The 21,927-nt window shown below is 39.9% G+C and overlaps 1 protein-coding gene across 1 annotated transcript in view; it reads right to left on the reverse strand.

Moving 5' to 3' along the window:
* Positions 1 to 19,260: 19,260 nt before the first annotated feature.
* Positions 19,261 to 21,927, reverse strand: part of srbd1 (S1 RNA binding domain 1) — a gene marked incomplete at both ends in the record, with an annotated part of 41,004 nt that continues 38,337 nt past the window's right edge. Inside the window, 2 exons of the mRNA XM_083898021.1 lie at positions 19,261 to 19,553; positions 21,159 to 21,343. Coding sequence (XP_083754147.1) covers positions 19,261 to 19,553; positions 21,159 to 21,343 — 478 coding nt within the window. The remainder of the gene's footprint in view (positions 19,554 to 21,158; positions 21,344 to 21,927) is intronic.

The following is a 21,927-nucleotide window of genomic DNA, read 5'->3' on the forward strand; positions in this document are numbered from 1 at the left end:
TCATTCATGTTTCTCTGTGTCCAGTTTTAGTCTTTTACTTTGTCCAACCAACAGACAAAATAGTAAATTTACAATAACACTAAACAGAGAAAGGCATTTTATATTTCTCTCTGCTTAAAGTTTTTTTTTTTTTTTTTTTTTTAACGATCTCAAGACTCCCAGGATTTATTTTGCAGACTAGGTTCACAATTTCTACTTTGGGAACATACTCTTAAAAAAAGACACGATAGAGTTACTCAGTGAACGTAGAAGCAGACAGTGCATTGAAGTGTGAGGGAAATGCAACCACCCACCAGGGATACACAACAATGTTGTGGTATATCTACAATAAGAACATATTTTAATTAAACAAAATGGATAAGGTATCTCAGGAAAATGTCCAAAATTACATTCATATCATTTATTTCTAAATGCTCCTCTATATGTCCAGTGCACACCAACAAACACACACACTAAACTATATGTTGATAACCACGTCGTCCCAGTAATATGTGCAGCTATGACGACAGACGACGGAAGGAGGTCGAAGGATGGATGGAAGGATGCAACTTTTCCTGTAAAAATAAATGTGAAACAAGCACCCAGTATGTGGGGTCTTTACTCGGCGATGCAGGGGGGTCAGGTTTCGTTGCTGTGACGACAGTGAACATGAGGCCAAGGGCCTCAATAACTGCAAGTGGAATAAAACACTGTGATTGTGTGACAAGTGAAAATCACACGCTCACGCACACAATATTATCAATGACGACACAAGACAACAGTCGATCGTCAACCGATGACATTAGCATAAATAAGTTCACATGTCTATGCATGAATGTCAATGTATGACTAGCACATGCAAAATATGCATAGAATGAGTGCAGCCAGGGTCATTTGATTAGAGGACACCATGGGATAACCACCCACCTGAGCCGGAAACACAACACTTTCAACACAATTCTGGGAATCCCTTCACACCCCACACAGACAGACAGACACAATAAAGTATACATATTAAATTAAGACAGCTTTAAAAACTTAAATCTTGGGAAGTTCTTATGTCAAATCCACCTAATTTTTCCACTTCAGAAAACAGGTCAAATTGAATGCTAGATATTCATTTGAGTACATAGTCAGTGGCGTATATAGATATCAGTATGGTGTGTGTGAACAAACTTTACTCTGTTTTCTATTTATTTCTTGCATTCGCCTCCTGTCTCACCTGAGCTAAAAGGTCCTGGGAACAACTACTAATCTTGTGCTGAGTGACGGCCCAAAGGCAGTCACCTCTGCCTGCAGGTGAGCTGTAGCCATCTCAAGTTTCCATTTCAACTTGCACAGTCATTCCTTCCCTTGCTCTTTTTTTTTTTGTTAATCAAAGCTCTGACACTTTAGATTTGAAGGTACATGTGCAGAAAAACTTGAGCATATGGATGCATCTATGTATGCCTGCATGCAAAGGAATGCATGCTGTAACACAAACATGCAGAAAGACAGAAATACAGCGACAAGAAAATAAACCCATAATGACACATCCGCCTCCCTGAGGACCAGTGTGTGTGTGTGTGTGTGTGTGTGTAGCCTGAGGTGGTGGGGTTTCTATTACAGTGAAGCTTCCTTTCCCAGGTGAAAAAGCCAAGCAGAAAGAGTGAGAGTAAAATCTCACAGCCTCTGGAGGATACAGCACCAGTCATGTACAGTACTGTGCAAAAGTCATAATCAGATTTGTTGTTTAAGCGAGGCTTAAATTATCATACAGTATAATTATTTATTGATCACTTTATTGTAACGTGTAGGAAATACAGAAAACATGTGTGTAGTTTTATAATAACAAAATAGGGGGAAAACACCTTATTCAGGTTAAAGTGTGTATTTAGTGTGACCTAGGTGGAACCCTAATTAATCCTATTGGCAAAACCTTTATTTGTCCTTATTTCACATCGAGCTTTGAAACAGCTCTATAAGGTTTATTCAAGACGAACTTGAGCATTACATACACATGTTGTACGAGTTAAACTCATTGACAGCTTGCGAATAACTTCGGTTGCATTGTTCCAATACAGACGTCAACAATCGCACAATTTGACAGATGTGAAAATATCAAAGCTGGTGGTGTCTTGAGACTTTTGCACAGTACGGTAACCTCTCATGTCCCACATCAACCAGGAAGTCTATCTACATTTATACTGATAGTTCGATCATCGTTCTAATAATGTACTGCACTTATAACAGCTGTCATGTAAAACCTCAGGGAAAAAGTACACGTGAAACAGTCGTCAGAGGTGGAAAGTAATGACTTACATTTACTTGGGTTACTGTAATTGAGTATAGGTTTTTTGTGTACTTGAAAAAAAATGTTGCCCTGAACTAAAAAAAAAAAACAAGGTGAGGACAGGACAGGTGAATGAATGATGAGGACAGGTGAATAAATCATGAGGACAGGTGAATGAATGATAAGGACAGGTGAATGATGAGGACAGATGAATGAATGATGAGGACAGGTGAATGACAAGGACACGTGAATGATGAGGACAATTGAATGAATGATGAGGTTGAGGTGATTTGGTGCTAATTAAGGTCCCTGAGTGAGTGACATGTGTGACTTTTGACCCATTTTGACTGATACATCATGTGTTTACACATTTTATTTTGTCAGCACTTTCACTTGTAAAGGTTTGCCTTTAATTAAAAATTATTAATGTGAGATTTGTGTCCCCTTGTTCTTTGTGCACGACACAAGAAAGAACCCCAACCTTGATAAAAAAGTAACTAAGTAATATTTACTCTGAGTACATTTTAAACAAGATACTTTTTTACTTTAACAGTAGTACATTTTTAGACCAGTACTTAAAATGAAAAAATAGTAGTACTTGCAAAGGTTTTCTGACAGTGTCAGCAATGTGGGTCGACTCACGGTGGCTGAGTAGCTAATGAAAATGCAACTTAAAATGACCTATTAATTAGCGCGGTACAGGAAAAAATACAATGGAGGCAAAAGGTGTTGCTATGTGGCATCTGCCACCTATGAAGTTTTCTCTGCTCACATTAAAAGAACAATTACCAGACCACAATTCATCTTATAATGTTTACCACATAATAGTGATTCAGTAGGTGTCAGCATCATACAGTCTGCATGCATCATAGTTGATGTCTTTAGGGATGTACAATATTGGAGTTTTTGCCAATATCTATATTGGGAGCACTTAGGCTGATTACCAATACCTCTTTTGTCCAACTACAGAGGTCATTTAGTCTCTTCTGTAGTAAAATAAACATAATATTTTTCATACTCATGTCGCAGCAGATGTGGATATATAATATATTTATTGTGCAGAATAAATAAGCATCAAAAATAAGAATGTGCTTGCAAACAAGTGAAGTAGGTAGCAGCTTTTTTAGCCTACTATTTTTGTTATTAGTCATATCGGCTGATCATGGCGAGTTTGCTGATATATGAGAAATCATTTTAAAGCCACTATCTGCCTGTAGCTATAATGCGCCGATAATATTGTGCATCTTGAGAGGTCTTAACTAAGTTTATTTTAGATCCAAGATCACACAGCGTAATTCAAAATGATCTCAAAGATTGCTGAAATCTCAACAACAGCACTGGACTGGTTTTATTTCCAGTTATAAGTTCCAACAAAACTTATAACAACAAATACACCCATCAGTTGCCTTCTTTTACTTAAGACGTTAGCTGCAGTGCATTAGCATTCAGATACTGAACAACAAATCATGAAGACGATAGTTAAAGGTTGTAATGTGGTTGCTGCATGCTGCAGGTAACCTTTACGGTGTCTTTACACATTTTTATTACAACTGTCATTTTTGGTCATAGGCTCTTCAACAGATTAAAGGTCTTCAAACCTTTTAAACCACAGACTGTTTTTAAGTCTATAATTTCTTTGTGGACATTGCTCTCCTTCCCACAACTCTCTGGACAAACACAACACACCACTCTTGGTCTGTGGTCTGATTTAAAAAAAAAAAATGTCATTTCCTGGAGGAGAGCATTTTTCCTGAACTACATTTTGAACAAAGTATTTCAATAAAAATATACCAACCTTGCACAGTCATGATTCATTTTAGCTCTGCGATGTCTAAAGAGCTCTCCAGAAAGTTCACTGAGCAGTCTGGGCTCCAGCTTCCAAGCCATTAAAAGTCAAAAAGTAGACCTGATACAATGCAAAAGGGAGTCAAGCTGTCTATACACGTGTAAAGCTACAGCCATAATTATATTCATATTCATAAATATGTCGGTATGATATACAGAGAGAGCAGGTGCCAGGCTTATCCTGAAAGGTAGTCTGGAGTGAGAGGCTGAATTTGTCACTTTGTGTCACTTTCTTTGAGCCAATCTTTGTACTTTGTTAAAAGTATGTAGAGCAGAGGTCAGATTGAATGCACAGAATGAGCTGTGAGAAAATAAAACAAAAGGGAGACAGGATTAATCTCAGCCATTTAAATGAGAGTTCTAGGGGGAAAAAAAGAGGTCCGTAAAAACTGTGTAAAGTGAAACGGCTGTACTTCAGGCCATTCATTTCCTGCAGGATCTGGGTAAATATTATGAACTCGACTCTGAAATATCGAGCACACTATCCATCATGACTCACACAAGCCAAGTTTAAGTTTGGGGTTTACTCCACTGCCACCGTAATTACTTTGGGAGAGAATTACAAAGTCTATACACACACACAATGTGCGTATTTGATGATGATGTTTTGCTCCTGGCAAATTGGCAAGTTAGAGAAACATATTGCCTCATTCCAGGATACTGAGTTCCTGTAACTACAACAGGAGGGCAGGGAGCAGAAATCTTCACACATATGAACACACATATGAACACACATATGAACACACATATACTGATGTACATTCTTATAGCATTAATAATTCTGCAGCTCAGCGGGCTCTGAATGCATTTTTAAGCTTTGTTATTTATATTGTGTGAGAGACACTGAATCATAATGAATGCATCCGTTTGCCAATCAACTTGACCGGTTTGACATCACAGTGTTGGCTGATGCCTCCTAAAACCACATCACACACACCTTCTCCTAATGCACCTGTGGTTACAGTTTACACATGAGTAACAAATGTTAGAGCAGGAGAAAGACTGTTTCTTCTGTCAACATATTTCTGTGTAGCTCAAAATGAACTCAAAACTATGCTTTGACTGATCTGTTTTTGAGTGCATCACTCAGCTCCTGCTGTGTCACTATCTTCTGTCTCTACATAAATGTGTCAACTCCCATGGGGGGCGACAGAAAACGACGTTGAACAGAAGACTTTTGAAACCCTCCTCTGTGTGCGAACCTGCACAAGAGGGAGACGAGGAGAAGTAACTGGATGGATCCCTCTCATTAATTCCAACACTACCTGCCAGCTGGCCAGACAGAAGCACAGACTTCTGGGATAGATTTATGTGCAGCGGTGGGTCTAAATTGGCCCCACATCGAGATGGCCTCTCGCTAAAGTATTAATAATGACGGTTCCTGTTGGAGTTCTGTATGTGTGTGCAGGATTCTGGCGGCGTTTAGACGTCTGGCTTGCCCTCTCTAAGCTGTTCTCCATCAGCAATACCACACAAGCACACACAAATGGAAAGAAGCACATGACCAGAAGCACTTGAACAGACCAACACACATGCATGCAAGCACACGTCCACACAGACAAATACACACACCACCTCCTTATTCCCACTTGGCTCTGGATGAACCGACTTCAACACAAAAAGTGGCTCGAGAGATAGAGCATGATGACTAAAACTGCTTTTCATTCATCACTCTCTTTTCAATCCTCTCTCTCTCTCTCTCTCCTCTCGTCGCCCATCATAAATACCACTGGTGCGAGAAAATCTATTTCCCCCATGTCCTCACACATGCACACTATAATGGAGCCATTTCAATGCCTGTCTAAACAATCATTTTCATATCTGAGAAGACTTGTTTGATACCCGGCTGAAATGTTCTCAATATACCCCGCAAGCCAGAGGATTCTCAAGTTAAGTGCCTGCTTTGAAAGAGGGGCTCATCTGTCAGACGCAGGATAGTTTGGCACAAAGTGGTAATACACTTCCACCAGCACCAGTTATCTAAAACTACAGGCAATCAGTGTGTGAAAGTGTCCTTTTTGACCAGGATGTGAAATGCATCACTGAGGATTAAAGGTTCCATCCTTAATTTCAAACCAACTCCAAAAGGCAATGTAAGCAATACCTTGTTTTAGGTGTTGCATTGGCAGGTTAACTCATTACAAGGGACAGAAGTTGTGATTCTACTGTAAATGATATATTGAAAGACAACCATATAACGAAACATTGCAGTAGTTGTCCAACTGTAGAATAAAATAGGCCTATAAAAACATAAAGTGCTGTATTTAGGGGCATTACATTCTTTACACCACTGTCGACCACCCTGAATCCTGTGAAGCCACAGATCGTCATAAAGTAGAGATGATAGTGAGTCAAATTTTTTGTTTAAGTAAATATCGATATTTAACTCCAGCATTATCAAACACTGTATCTCATGACTCTCATGTCCCGTTATTACTTTAAGTGTTTGGAAATGTTGGCTTGTTAAAGTGTGGATCGACATTGCAGATGCAAAGAAAGATCCACATCGTAACTTCAGTGCGTGTTGTGCTCCGGTGCCTGTACGCAGGCATCAAACAAAAGGTATTTAAAAACCTTTCGATCAAGTTAGGCTGCGACACACAAGCATATACACGCAAAGAGAGAAACTCGAGTGGTTTCCATGAAGGAGAAATACCATTATACAGCTTACTGTACATTACAAATGGGCTGCCGACTGTCTCTGGAGTATCACATGACCACATGTGGTTCCGACGATTGGCTGGCTGCTAAAACAGCAGTAGTATCAGGTTAGCAATTGATTGGGTGATGTGTGGTAGAACAGATGGAACGGAGAGGAAGCGCATTCCCAGGAAAACACCGCATACCACGGGTTTTTCCACAGGCAGGTGAGGTGGACACACAAACACAGACTAACAAGACAATTCCTGACCCTACACTACAACCCCCCCCCCCCCCCCCCCTCTCTCTCTCCAGCCCTCACAGGCCATTTGGTTTTGCATAGATCTTCATTATATTTAATTACCTTCTCAAGTTTCCTCTGGAACGAATCCATGTATGCAATAAAGGAGGGGGTCATTCTTTTCTTTTCTTTTATCTGCCTAAGAGTTACAATAAATTACCCCAAAAGACAAAAAGCAGAGCTGATACGCACTGCTCCACAGTAAGATTTATATTGACCTTAAACTGATAAATCAGCATATGCTTAAAAGACGCTTATAACACTGGACATGACATGGACATTTTGAAACAAAGAGAAAGCAATAAGGACCTGTCTCAATTCAAAACCTAGCCCTAGATTTGAGCCCTTGCCCTAGATTTTGCATGAGGAGGTAGGGTGTCCTAATACTTTAGGGAGCAAGGGGAAGTGCCTATCCTCCCCTAAAAATGCCCCTCGCCACCCCTTTGGTCCAGGCTTGCAGGCAAGGGAGTATCCCATGATGCTACATATTTCTTCTCCGTTGATTTATCAAACGAAGATAAATCAACATAGCCCACACAGCAGGCAGGAGCTCTGTTGGAACCAGCATTCACAAACGTGAATGAAAATAGTACTTCTTCTGTATGGTGGTATTGCAGTTCACAGGCAATGCGTATCACCGCCATCTACTGGACTGGGGTGAAATCTGACACGTCGATGATGCAAGTGACGTAGGAAACACGTTAGCTACGCTAATTTGCATACTAGTGATGTCCCATTTCCAGTTTAGGGTAGTTACTCAAAAAAAGTAATTTGTTACCAGCTACTTCTGTAAATTGTAATGAGATTACTTTACTAGTTACTGGATTTGAAAAGTACCTTTACTACTTATTACTTTACTTTCCCATTTCTTAATTTACAAATGATGGACAAACATCACTTAGCTGCCCACATAGTGTCTGTTTATTGTATAATGTATATAAAATGGCATGTAAAACCATATGATCCAACGGAGACTGGATCCTTTCTTCGCAGTTTCATCCATATTATGGATGTGTGGATATATATGACCGAGGATCGAGAACAGTCGCGATGAAATACAGGGGACCCGAGTAGATCTTAGTAAAACATGTTGACAGTTTCTCAAGGGCGCACTTTTCTTTGTTTTCACTCCGTGGTCTCAATCTTTGTGTAGGAGACACTATAGCGCTGCAATTAAGGGAATAACAGATGCATCAGATGAGCTGATCTCTTTAGTTTACTGCTCAAAGAGAGAGAAGAGAGTTCTGTCGTAGGGAGTTCATAATCTGCGCTGTTTGCAGCCAAGTATCGCTTTTGCGCAGAGACTTTCCAGCATTTTAATAGGTGCTGTTCCACAGTGTACTCTTGTTGGAATCGTTTTATTGGTGTTCCAAACTGATCTTGGACAGACTCTAAGTGGGTATAGAGAGGCGCATGCTGGCCACAGTTTTTGCGTGCGTCATCACAACATCGATTCGGTGGTCATCGGGGGAAACGGGAGGAAAAACATAGGCCGTCTTTAGGACGTCCTGCCTAAAAGTAGGGCATCTAATATCTCATTATTTTCAGTACAGGACATCCCCAGGACGCCTTGCTGGCTAAAAGCCTGTTCTCCGGCATCTCCATATCCATCTCCATTTCCTTCCTTCACACCAGCAGCTACATCACTCAAATCGATCTTCATGACAACAGTGCCCAGGTAAGCAAGGTAATCTGTTACTTTATAACTCGTTACGCCCAACACTGCCCATTTCTTAGGGGGAAATCTTCCCTTGCACTTCCCTCATTGAGGGGACTTTACTGTGGAGGGAACTCCCAGAGAATTGGGACTGGGCCTAAAACTATATGCCTATATTCAGAGTCTCCAGAGGTTTGACATTGTCAACAGCTTTACTGTAATTTAGTATCAAAAGATTGACTTCACTTTATTCCCTGCTCTCTCAGCATGAGGTAAGATGAGAAACATTTAGAGGCTGGCCAGTGTCTGGACAAACTCTGTGTTGTATTTGAAGTAGATGGATGGAAAGACAAGACATTGCAAAGGAATAGAGGCATGGGGGGCAACAAACCAATAAACCAATACAATGGATTACATCGTGGTCATTTTGTAAGAGAGAATCACGCAGTATACAGTACCTCTGCCCACTGAGAACACTTTGCAAGTGAAAAGGTGAAAAGAAAGTGAACATTATACGACTGTGAGATTGGCTGACTATGATGTTTTGAGGAACAGTACATCATCCAGACCTAATGGCTAGACAATATTTGCCTTGTGTGTACAACTGTATCATATTCTGGGTTAGGGAAACACAATAGGGGGCAGACAAATTGCTCAAGAACATTGCAGGTCACTGATTTTATTTACTAAAGAGCAATCTGAGCCATGCTTCTAAAAAAAAATCCTGTCTCTTTTCTCCTTGGTGAACTGTGTAGTATACATTTCAATATTTTCTTGACAAGACAGACTTAAAAGAAAATCCATCTGCATAGATTCTCTCTCTGGGTTCATTCCACAAGAGTATTTTCCTCTGCAGGGAAATAAATTGTTCGATATTTCTCCACCATTACACAGGAGCCAAAAATGCCAGGAAAATAAACAAAAGCAACGGGGAAATACTCCCAGGGGTGAGGAAATAAACAAACACTTTGTGTGAATATTCTTTTTGCTGATGCTGAAGATGTAGTTTTCTGTCTGGTAAGTGGTGAGCACAGTCACTCTCTGGAGAGGGGTAAATAAATAGCATCTTTTGGAAAAGCCTCTCACTGGGCGACGGCGGATTAATTTTTGTAACACCGTTAGTTTACCTTTAGTGACCACATATGCTTTTAAACAGTGTCCTTTCTTATATAATTAATTGATTTTTTTTGTCAGTTCTCTTCCATTTCAGTATTGCCACTAAACCTGTCAGTCTTTGGTCCGGATACAGAAGAGAGAACCACAGGGACAGCTGCCATTTTTTTGCCGTTAGGTATAAAGAATTATTTATTTGCTTATCAGCTTGGCACTACTATGACAGTCTTTCAATCATATCACATAGAATTTCAGGGGAAAAGAAACCGTCAATGTTTTTGTAATGTATGATACAGCACTAAACAGTCTACTGTATAGGTTGAATACTAGAGGACTGCTATCTTAAACAGATCTTATACCTGTGCGGTGGATGAAAAGGAATGGATCTAATCGCATAAGACTCTCATAACAGCACATCTGGGACAAATCTGGTGCACAAATGTACTCCTCCTGTACCACTATTTTCAAGTGTGTCGCCCACTGTGAGGAATTCTGCTTTGCTACAGAAACCTGTGGGGGTTTACAAAATGTCCTATGAAATCCAGCTGCTACGAGCACGCCAAATATCACTCATAAGTCTCACCAGCGAGGGAGTGGTCTTTGATTTGCTGCAGTATGACGGGGATGATTTTACAGGTGTAAACTGCATCATTCTATGATTCACTAGCTGAGCTGGTAAGAAAACACAAAAATCGATGATGGTTTAGGAAAACAATCATTTTCAAGAAAAAAACTTTCCCAGTGAAAACCAACATAAACACTCACCTGCACAAAGATATGTACTGAAACAAATATGCTTTGTTTGAAAAGGACAGGAGGAGAAGATAAATGAAAAAAGAAGTCAAAGGAGTATGATGTACTGGGTCACAAATAGGCAGTAAATACAAGTCCAGTACAAGACTGGATTTAACCCTTAGAACACAGGGCATTTTGGCTGCTTTTTTCCAATAATATGTTTAAATGTACAATATATTCAGAGGCTATAAGAAACATAGAGTGTCTTGTATCCTTTTCTTCAGCACAACCACGCAATCTGATGTTAAAAAAAAAGTTCTAAGAGCAAAAAGTAAATGTTTAAAATCGGTCTGAATTTGTGAAATTTGGAAATAACGTCAAAGTTCTCTCGTTTTTATGAACAAAAACAAAAGAAATACGGTCTAATTATGTGACTTCTGCACAATTATTGCTACTTGATATCACTACTAAAAATACAATATAAACTGAATCATTAGTTTGACTCAATAACACATAAGAAGTCAGGTCCATAAATATTGGGACATCGATACAATTCTCTTCTTTTTGGCTACACCACTACAATGGATTTGAAATGAAACAAACAAGATGTGCTTTAACTGCAGACTTTCAGCTTAAATTTGAGAGGCCTGGCAGAGCATCACCAGGGATGAAACCCAGCATCTGGTGATGTCTATGCCTTCCAGACTACAGGCTGTAATTGACTGCAAAGGATTTGCAACCAAGTATTAAACAATGAAAGTTTGATTTGTCCCATTACTTTTGGTCCCCTAAAAAGTGGGAGGCACATATAGAAAGTGTTGTAATTCCTACACCGTTCACTTCATTTGGATGTAAATACCCTCAAATTAAAGCTGAAAGTGTGCAGTTAAAGAACATCTTGTTCGTTTCATTTCAAATCCTGTGGTGTATAGAGCCGAAAAGAAGAGGTTGTCCATATAAGGAGTTGTGTATTATTCCCACAGCAAATTACCATGGGTGCACCTGCTGCATAGATCCGTGCTGCATGAGCACAGATCCGTGCTGCATGAGCACTAAGGGTTAGGCTTCCGCTCCGCCTCTGATAGGCAGTGCAACAGCTTTATACCACAGGACATCAGAACTCTTAATGCACAGAAACACCTTACTCACCATACGGATTACATCTCATTCATTTGCTGCCATTACATTATTCTTACATTACATGCTTCATATTCCTACATTATTCTGGTGTGTTGCATTGTTTATTTATTGTTTTGTACTATCTTTATTGCATCAAAATAAACGAGATAAGGCACCCGATGCAGAAATGTTAAATGTTATAGAAATAACTATATAAATTAACGGATATCTTTAAATTGGGAAGAATGAATAAAGGATGTTTATATTTTTCTTCATCTGAGTTCCTCAGATAGTTTTCATTTGGACCTCTTTTCTTCTTTTTGAACACCTGCAGGAACAGACGGACAGTATTATGATCCTTAAAGGGGAAATAAGTAGTTTATAGTGCCATCTAGAGGAGAGGCTGAAATTTACAACAAAGACCTGCTGCTCTGCTCACCCCCTCCCTTCCCTGAGCGCTACGGTATCCGCAGCTGGTCAAATGTCGTCCTCGTTGTCTTTCTCCGTGTCAGCAGATGAGGTTCGTGAGGTGAGGGAGAGGGCGAGCTACCGCGGCCGTAGCAGACGAAGCGGAGAGAGAGGAGGCGGGACTTCCGCTACAAGTAAAGAGACGCTTGTTTTGTTCTCTCGCGTTTGTCCTTACAGGCTCCGGTAGAAACATGGCGTCTCGCTGCTAACAGTGGCTATGCAACAGCGGTCCGCGGTCATGTTATTTATCATGACTTTTTGAAACACTACGAAAATTAAACAAAAACTATTATACAGCGACTAGACAATGCAGGAGCACATAATATGTATAAAAAAAGTGGATTTTGGGTTATATAAACCCATAAATACTACATATTGTACCTTTAAGTCAATACAGGTTCAATTAATATTTTAATTTTAAGTTTAATTTGTGGTGCCTCTTCACTAGCTATAGTATAAATGATGTGTAATCAGTGATTGTTGTGAACGAAATAGAAATACATTTCAGAATAGTGAGTGTTTTCTAATTTTCAGTCAAAAGTACACACATGGACCTCTCTTTGAAAAATCATCTCTAGTTGTGTTAATAATATTTAAGGAAAATTGGGACATGAATTTGAAATCTAGCTGGCAGCAACCTATTTATTAAAAAAAAATAAAGAATGAATGTGAACTAGTAAATGTTTTTAACAAAAAAGAGAACAATGATTGCATTTTCATGTGTATGAATTGAGATTTTAACCAATTCTTGTTGAGTGTGAACTGGCACAGCACTCAGTTAATGTTGCGTATCATTAAAGGTGCATCACATCCCTAAGATTCCATCTCTATGTTAAATCCATGTCCAGGAAGCACTACTTTACCAGTTCAAAATCCATGTGTAATCTGTGTTAAGGAAATTGCTCCCATGAGTGTTAATGCTTCTAACAGCACTATTAGGCCTGGGTATTAATGGCTTGCTGATTTATGCAGCTAAACAAATAACTGCCACTGGTGCTAACTGTGTGTTTACACAAGCTCGAGATGCTGCTTAAGCCTTCAGACAGTAGCAGCTGTGCGAAGAGCTTAAGTGGTTTGAAGTGATAATTTTTATAAAACAGGATTATACGACACTGGGATGAAAAATGTTAATCGCCCGTTTGATATAAAAACAAACTTGTTTCAAATAATTGTGTGTATAAAAACATTAATATCTCGTAGAGCTATAGTGACAGATCAATCTCCTAATCAGATTACCATATAGAGGGTTTGATGATGAGCAGCATCTTAGCTGTACATACTCAACAGCTACATGTTTGTTTTTTTCACTGAATCTTCCAGAGAAAAACAACTTTATCTACAAGAAATTTGATAAAACAGATATTTTTCTTTAATATTCTATATCTTGAATGTTTCCGAGTGTAAGTGAATTCCCCCTAAGCTCACACTTCCTTCCTCCCCCCCCCCCCCCCCCCCCGCCACAAGGTTATGGTCTCAGATTGTGTTCCCTATGGGATGAACGGGAGATATGTCAATGAGATACGCTCATGTATACGTGTGTCAGCAGGGCTTTGGACACCATGTCTGTATGTGTTTGTGTGAATGTGCTTTGACATTATACGTCTGTGAGCGAGTATTTTGTATTGAATGTGCATAAAGACTTTGCTTATGGTAAATCCCCAGAGGTGGCAGCCGAACCCAAACACTCAGCTGTCAATCACTATAAGCCACCAACCTCGGTCATGACCCCGAGAACAGGAAGAGGCCTTGTTGTCCCTCAACGGATCCGACTGTGTTACTGTGAAGGGAACCATGCACTGTAAAGAGAGATGGATCTGTGTGTTTTACTTCCTATTTAGTATAATGTATGTGGGAATTCAGCACAAGTAGTTATCATTTTGCATGACTTCTGTAACATTTAATCAACTCGACGGAATTATATAAATCTGAGACAAAGGTGAAGTGCTAAATATGAAAACTGTTATGCACAAGAAAAGTGCTGTATGAATCAAGTCAATTATAATATATCTTTCCTGCACGTAACACAATATTTAAACAGCATCTGAGTCAGCCATGTTATAAAACAAAAGATTGCATTGCAGTAAATCTTCCTGGCGTTTTTTATTTGTTATTATTTACTCTGTGGGATGAATCTGATATGGTGAATTGGTACCGGCCCTGATAATGACCTTATTTAGCAGGTTGGGTATCAGCCATGACAAATCAGATCCATGTTACAGAGACGACAGTTTGTTTTTCGATGTCATTGTGAATTTGTGTGTTTGCTATCAGTTCCATTCATTTAATCAGGCCATCAACTCAACTTTCAATGGAAACAGATCATTTCTCGAGTGTAATGTTACTTCGCATTGCGTTGATTTCAGTGATTTCTACACAGTGATGAACGCAGATTTATTAAACCAAGCATGGGATTAAAGACTGAACAGTTACACAAATTGTGTAAAAGTGTTTGTTTTTACCATTTGCCAATATTTGGTGGTATATTCTCTCGTCTCTATATACAGTGAAAAGTGGGAGGCACATACAGAAAGTTTTGAAATTCCTACACCGTTCACTTGATTTGGATGTAAATACCCTCAAATTAATGCTGAAAGTGTGCAGTTAAAGCACATCTTGTTTGTTTAATTTCAAATCCATTGTGGTGGTGTATAGAGCCAAAAAGAAGAGAATTGGGTCGATGTCCCAATATTTATGGACCTGATTGTATGTGGCCCCTCATTCTTTACTGTACGAGTTTAAAATAATGCTTTAATTTAGAGCAGTACACATGGTCCATTAAAGCAAGAACATGAGAGATGTAAATATAGAACTTGGTGTGTAAGTGAAGCGATTTCTGAATTACTCTCTCTCACTCCATTTTTGGCATGTCTGACAATCTGTTGTTTCCTATACAGTGTGTTTATTACGATCATGGAGTGCTGTAGTGGAGCAAAACATTATCACAATATTAGTCCTGATAATAGCATATCAAGGGAAGTCTCAAAGCCAAACTGCATTTCCACTAAACATCCAAGAAAAAAAAAGCAAACTCTCCTGACATTTCTAACTTTGTGGAGATAAGTGGCAAAGCTCGTGGAGACTGGGAATTGTGATTTATGCATTAGTGTTGGGGGGGGGGGGGGGGGGTGGGGGTTAACAAAAAAGCTGATAAAGAGTTGAAATATGAATATTAGCATAGGTGGCAGTCCTGAGAGATAATGAGATGCACTGGAAGGGTATCTCCAAAGATACTTGTTCATTCACTACCGTTTTACCTTCAACTCATCGCCAAAAAAAATGGCAGTAACAGTACTGTATTTGAGCTTATGCACTTTATGTGAGATAAGTAAATGTATGTGGTTTTCATTTTCAGTAGTGAACAGATTTTCTTCTCTCTGTGTCAATGACTGTGTCAGGCATCCCTGTGTGTGATGAAATATGTGAAAGGTTGACAAAGAGTGTGAGAGAGAGAGACAAAAACACATGTCACTGTGTGATTGTCCGCATCCAGCGAATGAAATACACACAAGTGTGTGTGTGTGTGTCCTGGCACGTGTGAGGTGGTGTGTGGGCGTCGAGAGGGAAAGCTCATAAAACCCATGATCACACTGATGAGGTCACAGGGAGTGAAACTGGAGAAAGCCTTTCATTTCCTGTCTCGTTCCATCCCTCTCTCTCCCTCTCTCTCCTGCTTCCATTCATCATCATCTCTTCTTAACCCTCCTGCTCATTCTTAACTCCTGTTTCTCACCAGTGATGCCAGAAGCCAAAGTCTATCTCACCCTCTGGTTTTCAGGAAATTTCTGGAAATATGTGCTGGGAAATATTTTTTGAAGTGACAGATGTTGGTGTAACACTAGTTTTTTTTGTTAGCATAGTTAGCCCGGTTTATCCTGCACCAAAAGTTATTTCCAGTCAATATAACGAAACACACTTAAAGGCACCCTTTGTAAGAATGTGGCCAAAAACGGTTACTACGCTCAAATTCAAAATACCAAGGTCTTTTAGGTATCGTTTTCTCCGCCATTGTAGCTCAAACGTAACTGGTAACCCACGGTTGCTCGGCAGCGGAGACTCTACTGACTGCTATGATTGGTAGACGGCGGTAGGTTAGCGCCACATGCCGAAACATGATTTCAAAACATAAACATGATTTGCGGTCATGTACTCAAAGAAGTAGTACAGAACAAATATGAATAAAAAATAGTTAAACTTGCGTACTAGTACTACAGATGACCTACATTTCAGTACACACTGCACTGAAAATTGTATACGAGCAGGAAGTTGGTTGTAGTTTTTCTCTGGCCGCAAAAAATCATGGAGAATACAGTTGGCTAACAGTGGATTTTGTAGAAGTGAAATGCAGATGCTGAGTTTATGCGAGTATAACCTTTAGCAAAACTGTTCAAATGTGCACAGACCACAAAGCATAGTTTTACTCCTGACACACATCTGTAGGCCAAGGGAGACCAAAATAATGTCAGCGGTCACGCCGCTAACCTGGAGTTATTTTCAGTTGGAACGAGAAACCAGCTCAAATCTTTGTAATCAAACTGTGGCAATCATAGCAATGAAACAAGAGAAAGGACGGTAGAGTGGACCAACACAGGCATCTGAGCAATGGAGACTACAAGACTGGAGGTGTAACCCCCCCCCCAACTGTTAAATACCAGGAGCCATTATAGCAAGTCTATTCAGTGTACGGATTATTACAACTGCAGCCAGAGAGGCATCTCCTTTTAAAAACAAAATATGTGCATCTGCTATGCTCCTTCATATTTTCAGTCAGTCAATCATGAGCGATAAGCACTCACTGAGTTGCTGCTCATGCACAGCAGCAAAATTCGTCAACTGTGTCTCATGAAAGTCCACCATAAATGCCAGAACGTGTTTTTTTTTTATGTATTACCAAGACAATTTCATGTCCAGATATTGTAGTGAAAAGCAGTATTTGAAACGAAAGGAGGGCGCATAATAACTGCGGCTTTCCAAGGGGTTATCTTCGGTGCTCGAGATTTTACTCTTGTTTTTTTTGACAGGCGGTCTGAGAAATCTGAGCTCACCAGAGAAACATACATTCTACACTCGGTGCTCGCTTAGCAGGACACAATTACTAGCTGTGAGAACCATTCCCTCTGCTACTGTGTGAGAAAAGTTAAGATGACTTCGTATCCACCTGCGTCTCCATGGCTGGATGTGGAACCAAAGATGATGAAAGATAGCACCACATGATCAATACAATTTTTTTTGTTATGTTGACTTTTAACAGCTTATAGGACTTCAGAATCAATGAATGGCTCGGGTGTTTCACGAGTGCGTCTGTGACATTCATTTAGATGCTTGCTTACCATCAATTTCATTCACATTTCACCAAAATCTCAAGGCACACCTGATCTCAATCCATAAAACAACAGCTGAGAACCAGTGCAGCGCAGGATAACACAACTACAGAGCTTCTCCCGCAGTCACTCTGCTTCTTATCACAGGCTCATTACTGGTCAGTGTTTGTCAAAAACTCTAAGGGGCAGCAGTAGCTGGCTGCCAGATTGCCTCTCCCATCCGTGCACTCACGTTTAGTAGAGAGAGGAAAATTAAAGGTGGGAAAAGCAGGAATGATGCTGAGGGAAGCTGTGTTTCCGTGCACAAATATGTGTGATCCCTACGACATAAAAAACACACTGGAAACATTAAAACAGTGTGCCAAGCTACAATGTGAGGGATCAAAAGAAATAAAAGACAACAAAATGACATAGGGACTTAACATCAAACAAGACACCTTGATTACAAAATGAAATTCCCTTTTTTCAAAAATGACCAAGTCAAAAAAAGGCAATGAAATGCAGCTCCTGAATCAAGTCTGAAAGTGTATAGATTTTCTGCCACTAATCTTGCTCTAAAATCTCTGATTGTGCTTGTAGAATATATTCCATTTGTTTCCCTGAGGGGAGATACTGAGGCAGCAGTGCTGACAGTGATTGGGTATTCTGTATGCAGTATAAGGTTTAGCACAGGAGACCTCGGGCTTTCTCGGAACCATATTTTATGTTTTTTTTGTTTTTTTATTTATTCCAGTTTTCATAAACACAAACAGATTGGATAATGTGCATGGGGAGTCTGGGATTAATTTTGAAGCAGCTGATTAGAGTGTGTTTGTGTCTGTGTGTGTCCTGGGCTAATTGTGTCTGGGACATTGCCTAAAAAGCCTTCAGGCTTCACTGCAGTCTGGAAGATAGAAACACTCCCCCCTCTCCTCCTCCTCCTCCTCCTCCTACTGCTGCTGCTCTTCTCCCTGTCTCTGTCTATCCCCCCCTACAGCCTACTTGATCTGTTTTCTCACATCTTCCTGTTGTCTGGAGGAAAAAAAAATGACTGGAGTCCTCTTTCTCTCATCACTTCACACATCTGCTGTTATTTCTACCACCACACTTTTTCCATGTTAAGTTTCACTCGTCCTCTTTTCCACTTCCATCCATACCTCTCCTCTGCAGAGTGGACTAGACTAGACACTATCATTGTGAGAACAGTCAACATCAAGACATACAGACAATATTTATAATGTTAAAAGCCAATTCTGACCATGTTTGACATGTTAAGTGCTACAGACGGATTCATTTAAGTCCACTTTTAATAACACAAACATGAAAATGTGTCTTCAATTAACTTTTTATGGTGTTACAAAACAAAAGTTGAATATTGATTTATCCATTAACTATTTATTTAAAAAAAAAAAAATAGTTAATCAAGTATGAAGTTATAAGCACAACTGCTACAGTGCAAACTCAAAAGGTTTTACCATGACAGTCAAATGATCTGTAACAGATAGCAAGCAAGAATCAAGGTTGAATGTTTTTCTTGAAAATGCAGAATCTGGTGTAGTGTCCACACACAGGAAGCATTATTCAGGTTATGAAACAAAAGGAAGTCTGCTTGTATGTATGTTTTTGACTGAACTGGCTTTAAATTAACAAACCGTCTCTGATTGGACCATCTTACAGGAAAAATTGCAGAAATGCAGATTATAATTTGTAAGTTGTCAGCAATAATTACAGTCAGTGTAACCATCAAGCAGTCATTTGAAATAAAGTCTTGGGTGTAATTTCCTGTCATATATCAATTCCAATTTTAAAGGAATTCTAACGGTAATGAGTGAGTCTATTCTAGAACCCTGATCAGGTCCAGGCCGATCCGTCCTCTCTGAGGGTCAACATTCAGGACTCGGACTTCCACACGTTCACCTGGTCCCAGAGCCAGGCTGCGACGGCGCAGGCTGACGGGCAGCTTGTCCAGTGTGATGTTGCTCTTGTGGATGAGGCCAGAGCGGCCCACACCGATATCTACAAAAGCCCCAAACAGAGTGGTGTTGTCGACACGGCCCGTCACCACTGCACCCACCCGCAGATCGCTCATCGACACAATGCCCCGCTTAAAGTCCGCCTGCCCAAAATCTGGGGTGGGCAAAGAGAGAGATCGGGAGAACATTTCAAAAAGATGAGGTGGCAATGTGACAATGAGGACAGAAGATCAATTACAAAATCTGGTACGGGTGGTAGTTGGAACAAATGTTTGGGAGAAGAAACAGGAAACAAGGATGCAGGAAAGTGAGGGGGTGGGGCAGAAATGACAAACAGGGATTACATTTCAGGCAGTAACCAAATACTTGTGTCCACATTCTTCAACATTTCTCGGCATTATACACGACCCCACTTTCCACCCGGCCTATTCATGAGATAATTTTTTCCTCTCCTAGCATTAACACAAACAAGGAAGGCTCGTGCCCCAGGAAATAGTCTGTTCCAATTATCCTCCCTACAGCACTGATTTCATGTGGTAGCTTCGGTCCATCTGTTTACTCAGCTGAGCACCGGGTAGGAGGCCAAGCATAGTGCACTGCAACTGAATAGGGCCAAACTGAGAGTGAACCTGGAAGTGGCGTTCTTTAGCACTGACTGGACATCCGGGTTTTACTTTGGTCCTCATTACAGGAAAGTGTATGAAAATGGACAGCTTGGTGATAAATAAACAGGTGAGATTTTACTGTATATTTAACTAGCCGGTTGGGACTGGGTTTTATTTCTATCATAATAGATACTTATTCTTTAAATTGTGCTTCCAGAATCATTCACAGATACACATACCCCAGAGTAGTGACTATACTCTGAAATGTAAGGTTTTCTTATTTGTTCAATAGTAGCAAAATTACAATTACTAATCCTGGGTCACAGATATGAATAAGTCTACTGTACGTAGCATACGTAGGATACATGGCTCTTAGGTAACTACTATAGCACCATTTTTAACAAAGTAGACGAGGGAAAGCAAATGTGAGACAGCAATGTTATGTGAATGTCTTGAGAGAAATAGTCCAGGGGGAAACAAAACAGAAAAATATCTATAGGTTTATGACTGTATATGATTTCATTGGGATATTTATGTATGCCTGATCTCACATTAAGGAGACAGACAGACAGTCTTTGTGTTTTTGCGTCTCTGTCCAACACCTCAGTCTGTTGGAGCCATCACACCCTGTCAGAAACATACTGCTTGTGTTGTAGGACTAAATGGAGGCAGCCACAGCACTGTCAGATTGTATCAAGTTGCACTGCTAACATATGCTTATTATAACAAACGCGCAAAAACAGAGTGGGCGCAACTAGTAAACGAGTCAAAGTACTTGACAAACACAAGTACAGCTTACTGAGAGTCAGTGTGGAAATGTTATAAAAGACAAAATGGCAGACTTAAGATAAGTTACTGTGACAGCTAGGATACATTCAATATTTTGTTTCATATCATCAAAAGCACTTTTTTTCACACTTTTTTTTGTACAACTAAAAGAAACTCCCCCGCGACCCTCCTATGGAGGATAAAACTAGAAAATGGATGGATGGAACTGAAAGAAATATTTTATTGTATGTTTATGATAGTTGTGTCCTAATAACTTGGTATTTTCATTGATGTTCATTGATTTGAACACACCACTAATCGGGTTTACTTGCCTACACTGTAACATAACATTAGTGGATGCCTAACTAATTGTGATTGGTACTTACTTTGTCTTATGTCAAACCCAGGGGGCTGCGTGAGTCCATCTATGATGAGTTTGAGGGTCTCGGGTGTGGTGTCCACTGTCCTGGCTAGTTCCTCAACACTGCTGGTCTTAACCTTGCTTTCCACACACTGTCGCAAGCCGGCACTTCCAATATGGTCCACACTTTGACCCAAATGGGACAGGAATCTACAAAGGGATGACGTGTGAAATATATGTTAAATATAGCACAGTATAGAGTATAAAAGTTAAACATTCAAATCTACAAGAGTGACATAAACAAAATAATTTATAATAACTGGGCAGAAGGATATACACAATATACTTTGGCACCTGAGGGAGAAAACGGATTCTATAAGGGATGTAGACAGAGACAAGATGAAAGACTGAATGAGGAGGAGAAAAATGATGACAGACTGGGTAGAATGACGAGGAAAAGAACAGTAACGCTGTAAAAGATGAGAAAAGCAAATGAAAAAAAAAAGGCTAAGCTAACACAGGTAAAGTGAGAGGAAAAAAGTGGGGAGGAGGGAGGCCACAAGAGGCATAAGAGTAATTACACAAAGTCAAAAGCTGCTGAGACCTGGCTTTCTGTTCTGGGAAAACAAGCCCACAAATACATGTATGTTAACCCACTAGTAAATCAGATAAGTCCGTAGTGGGCTGTAAACGCCCTTACACCTTGTCTCATGAAACGGCCTCCACTTTGCCGAGATTGGACTGTTTGTCTGTCAACTGCTTGGAAAAAAAATCTCCTTATATTTCTTTATTCT

Source organism: Microchirus variegatus (genome assembly GCF_963457635.1).
Source record: "Microchirus variegatus genome assembly, chromosome: 11".
Classification (NCBI taxonomy): domain Eukaryota; kingdom Metazoa; phylum Chordata; class Actinopteri; order Pleuronectiformes; family Soleidae; genus Microchirus; species Microchirus variegatus.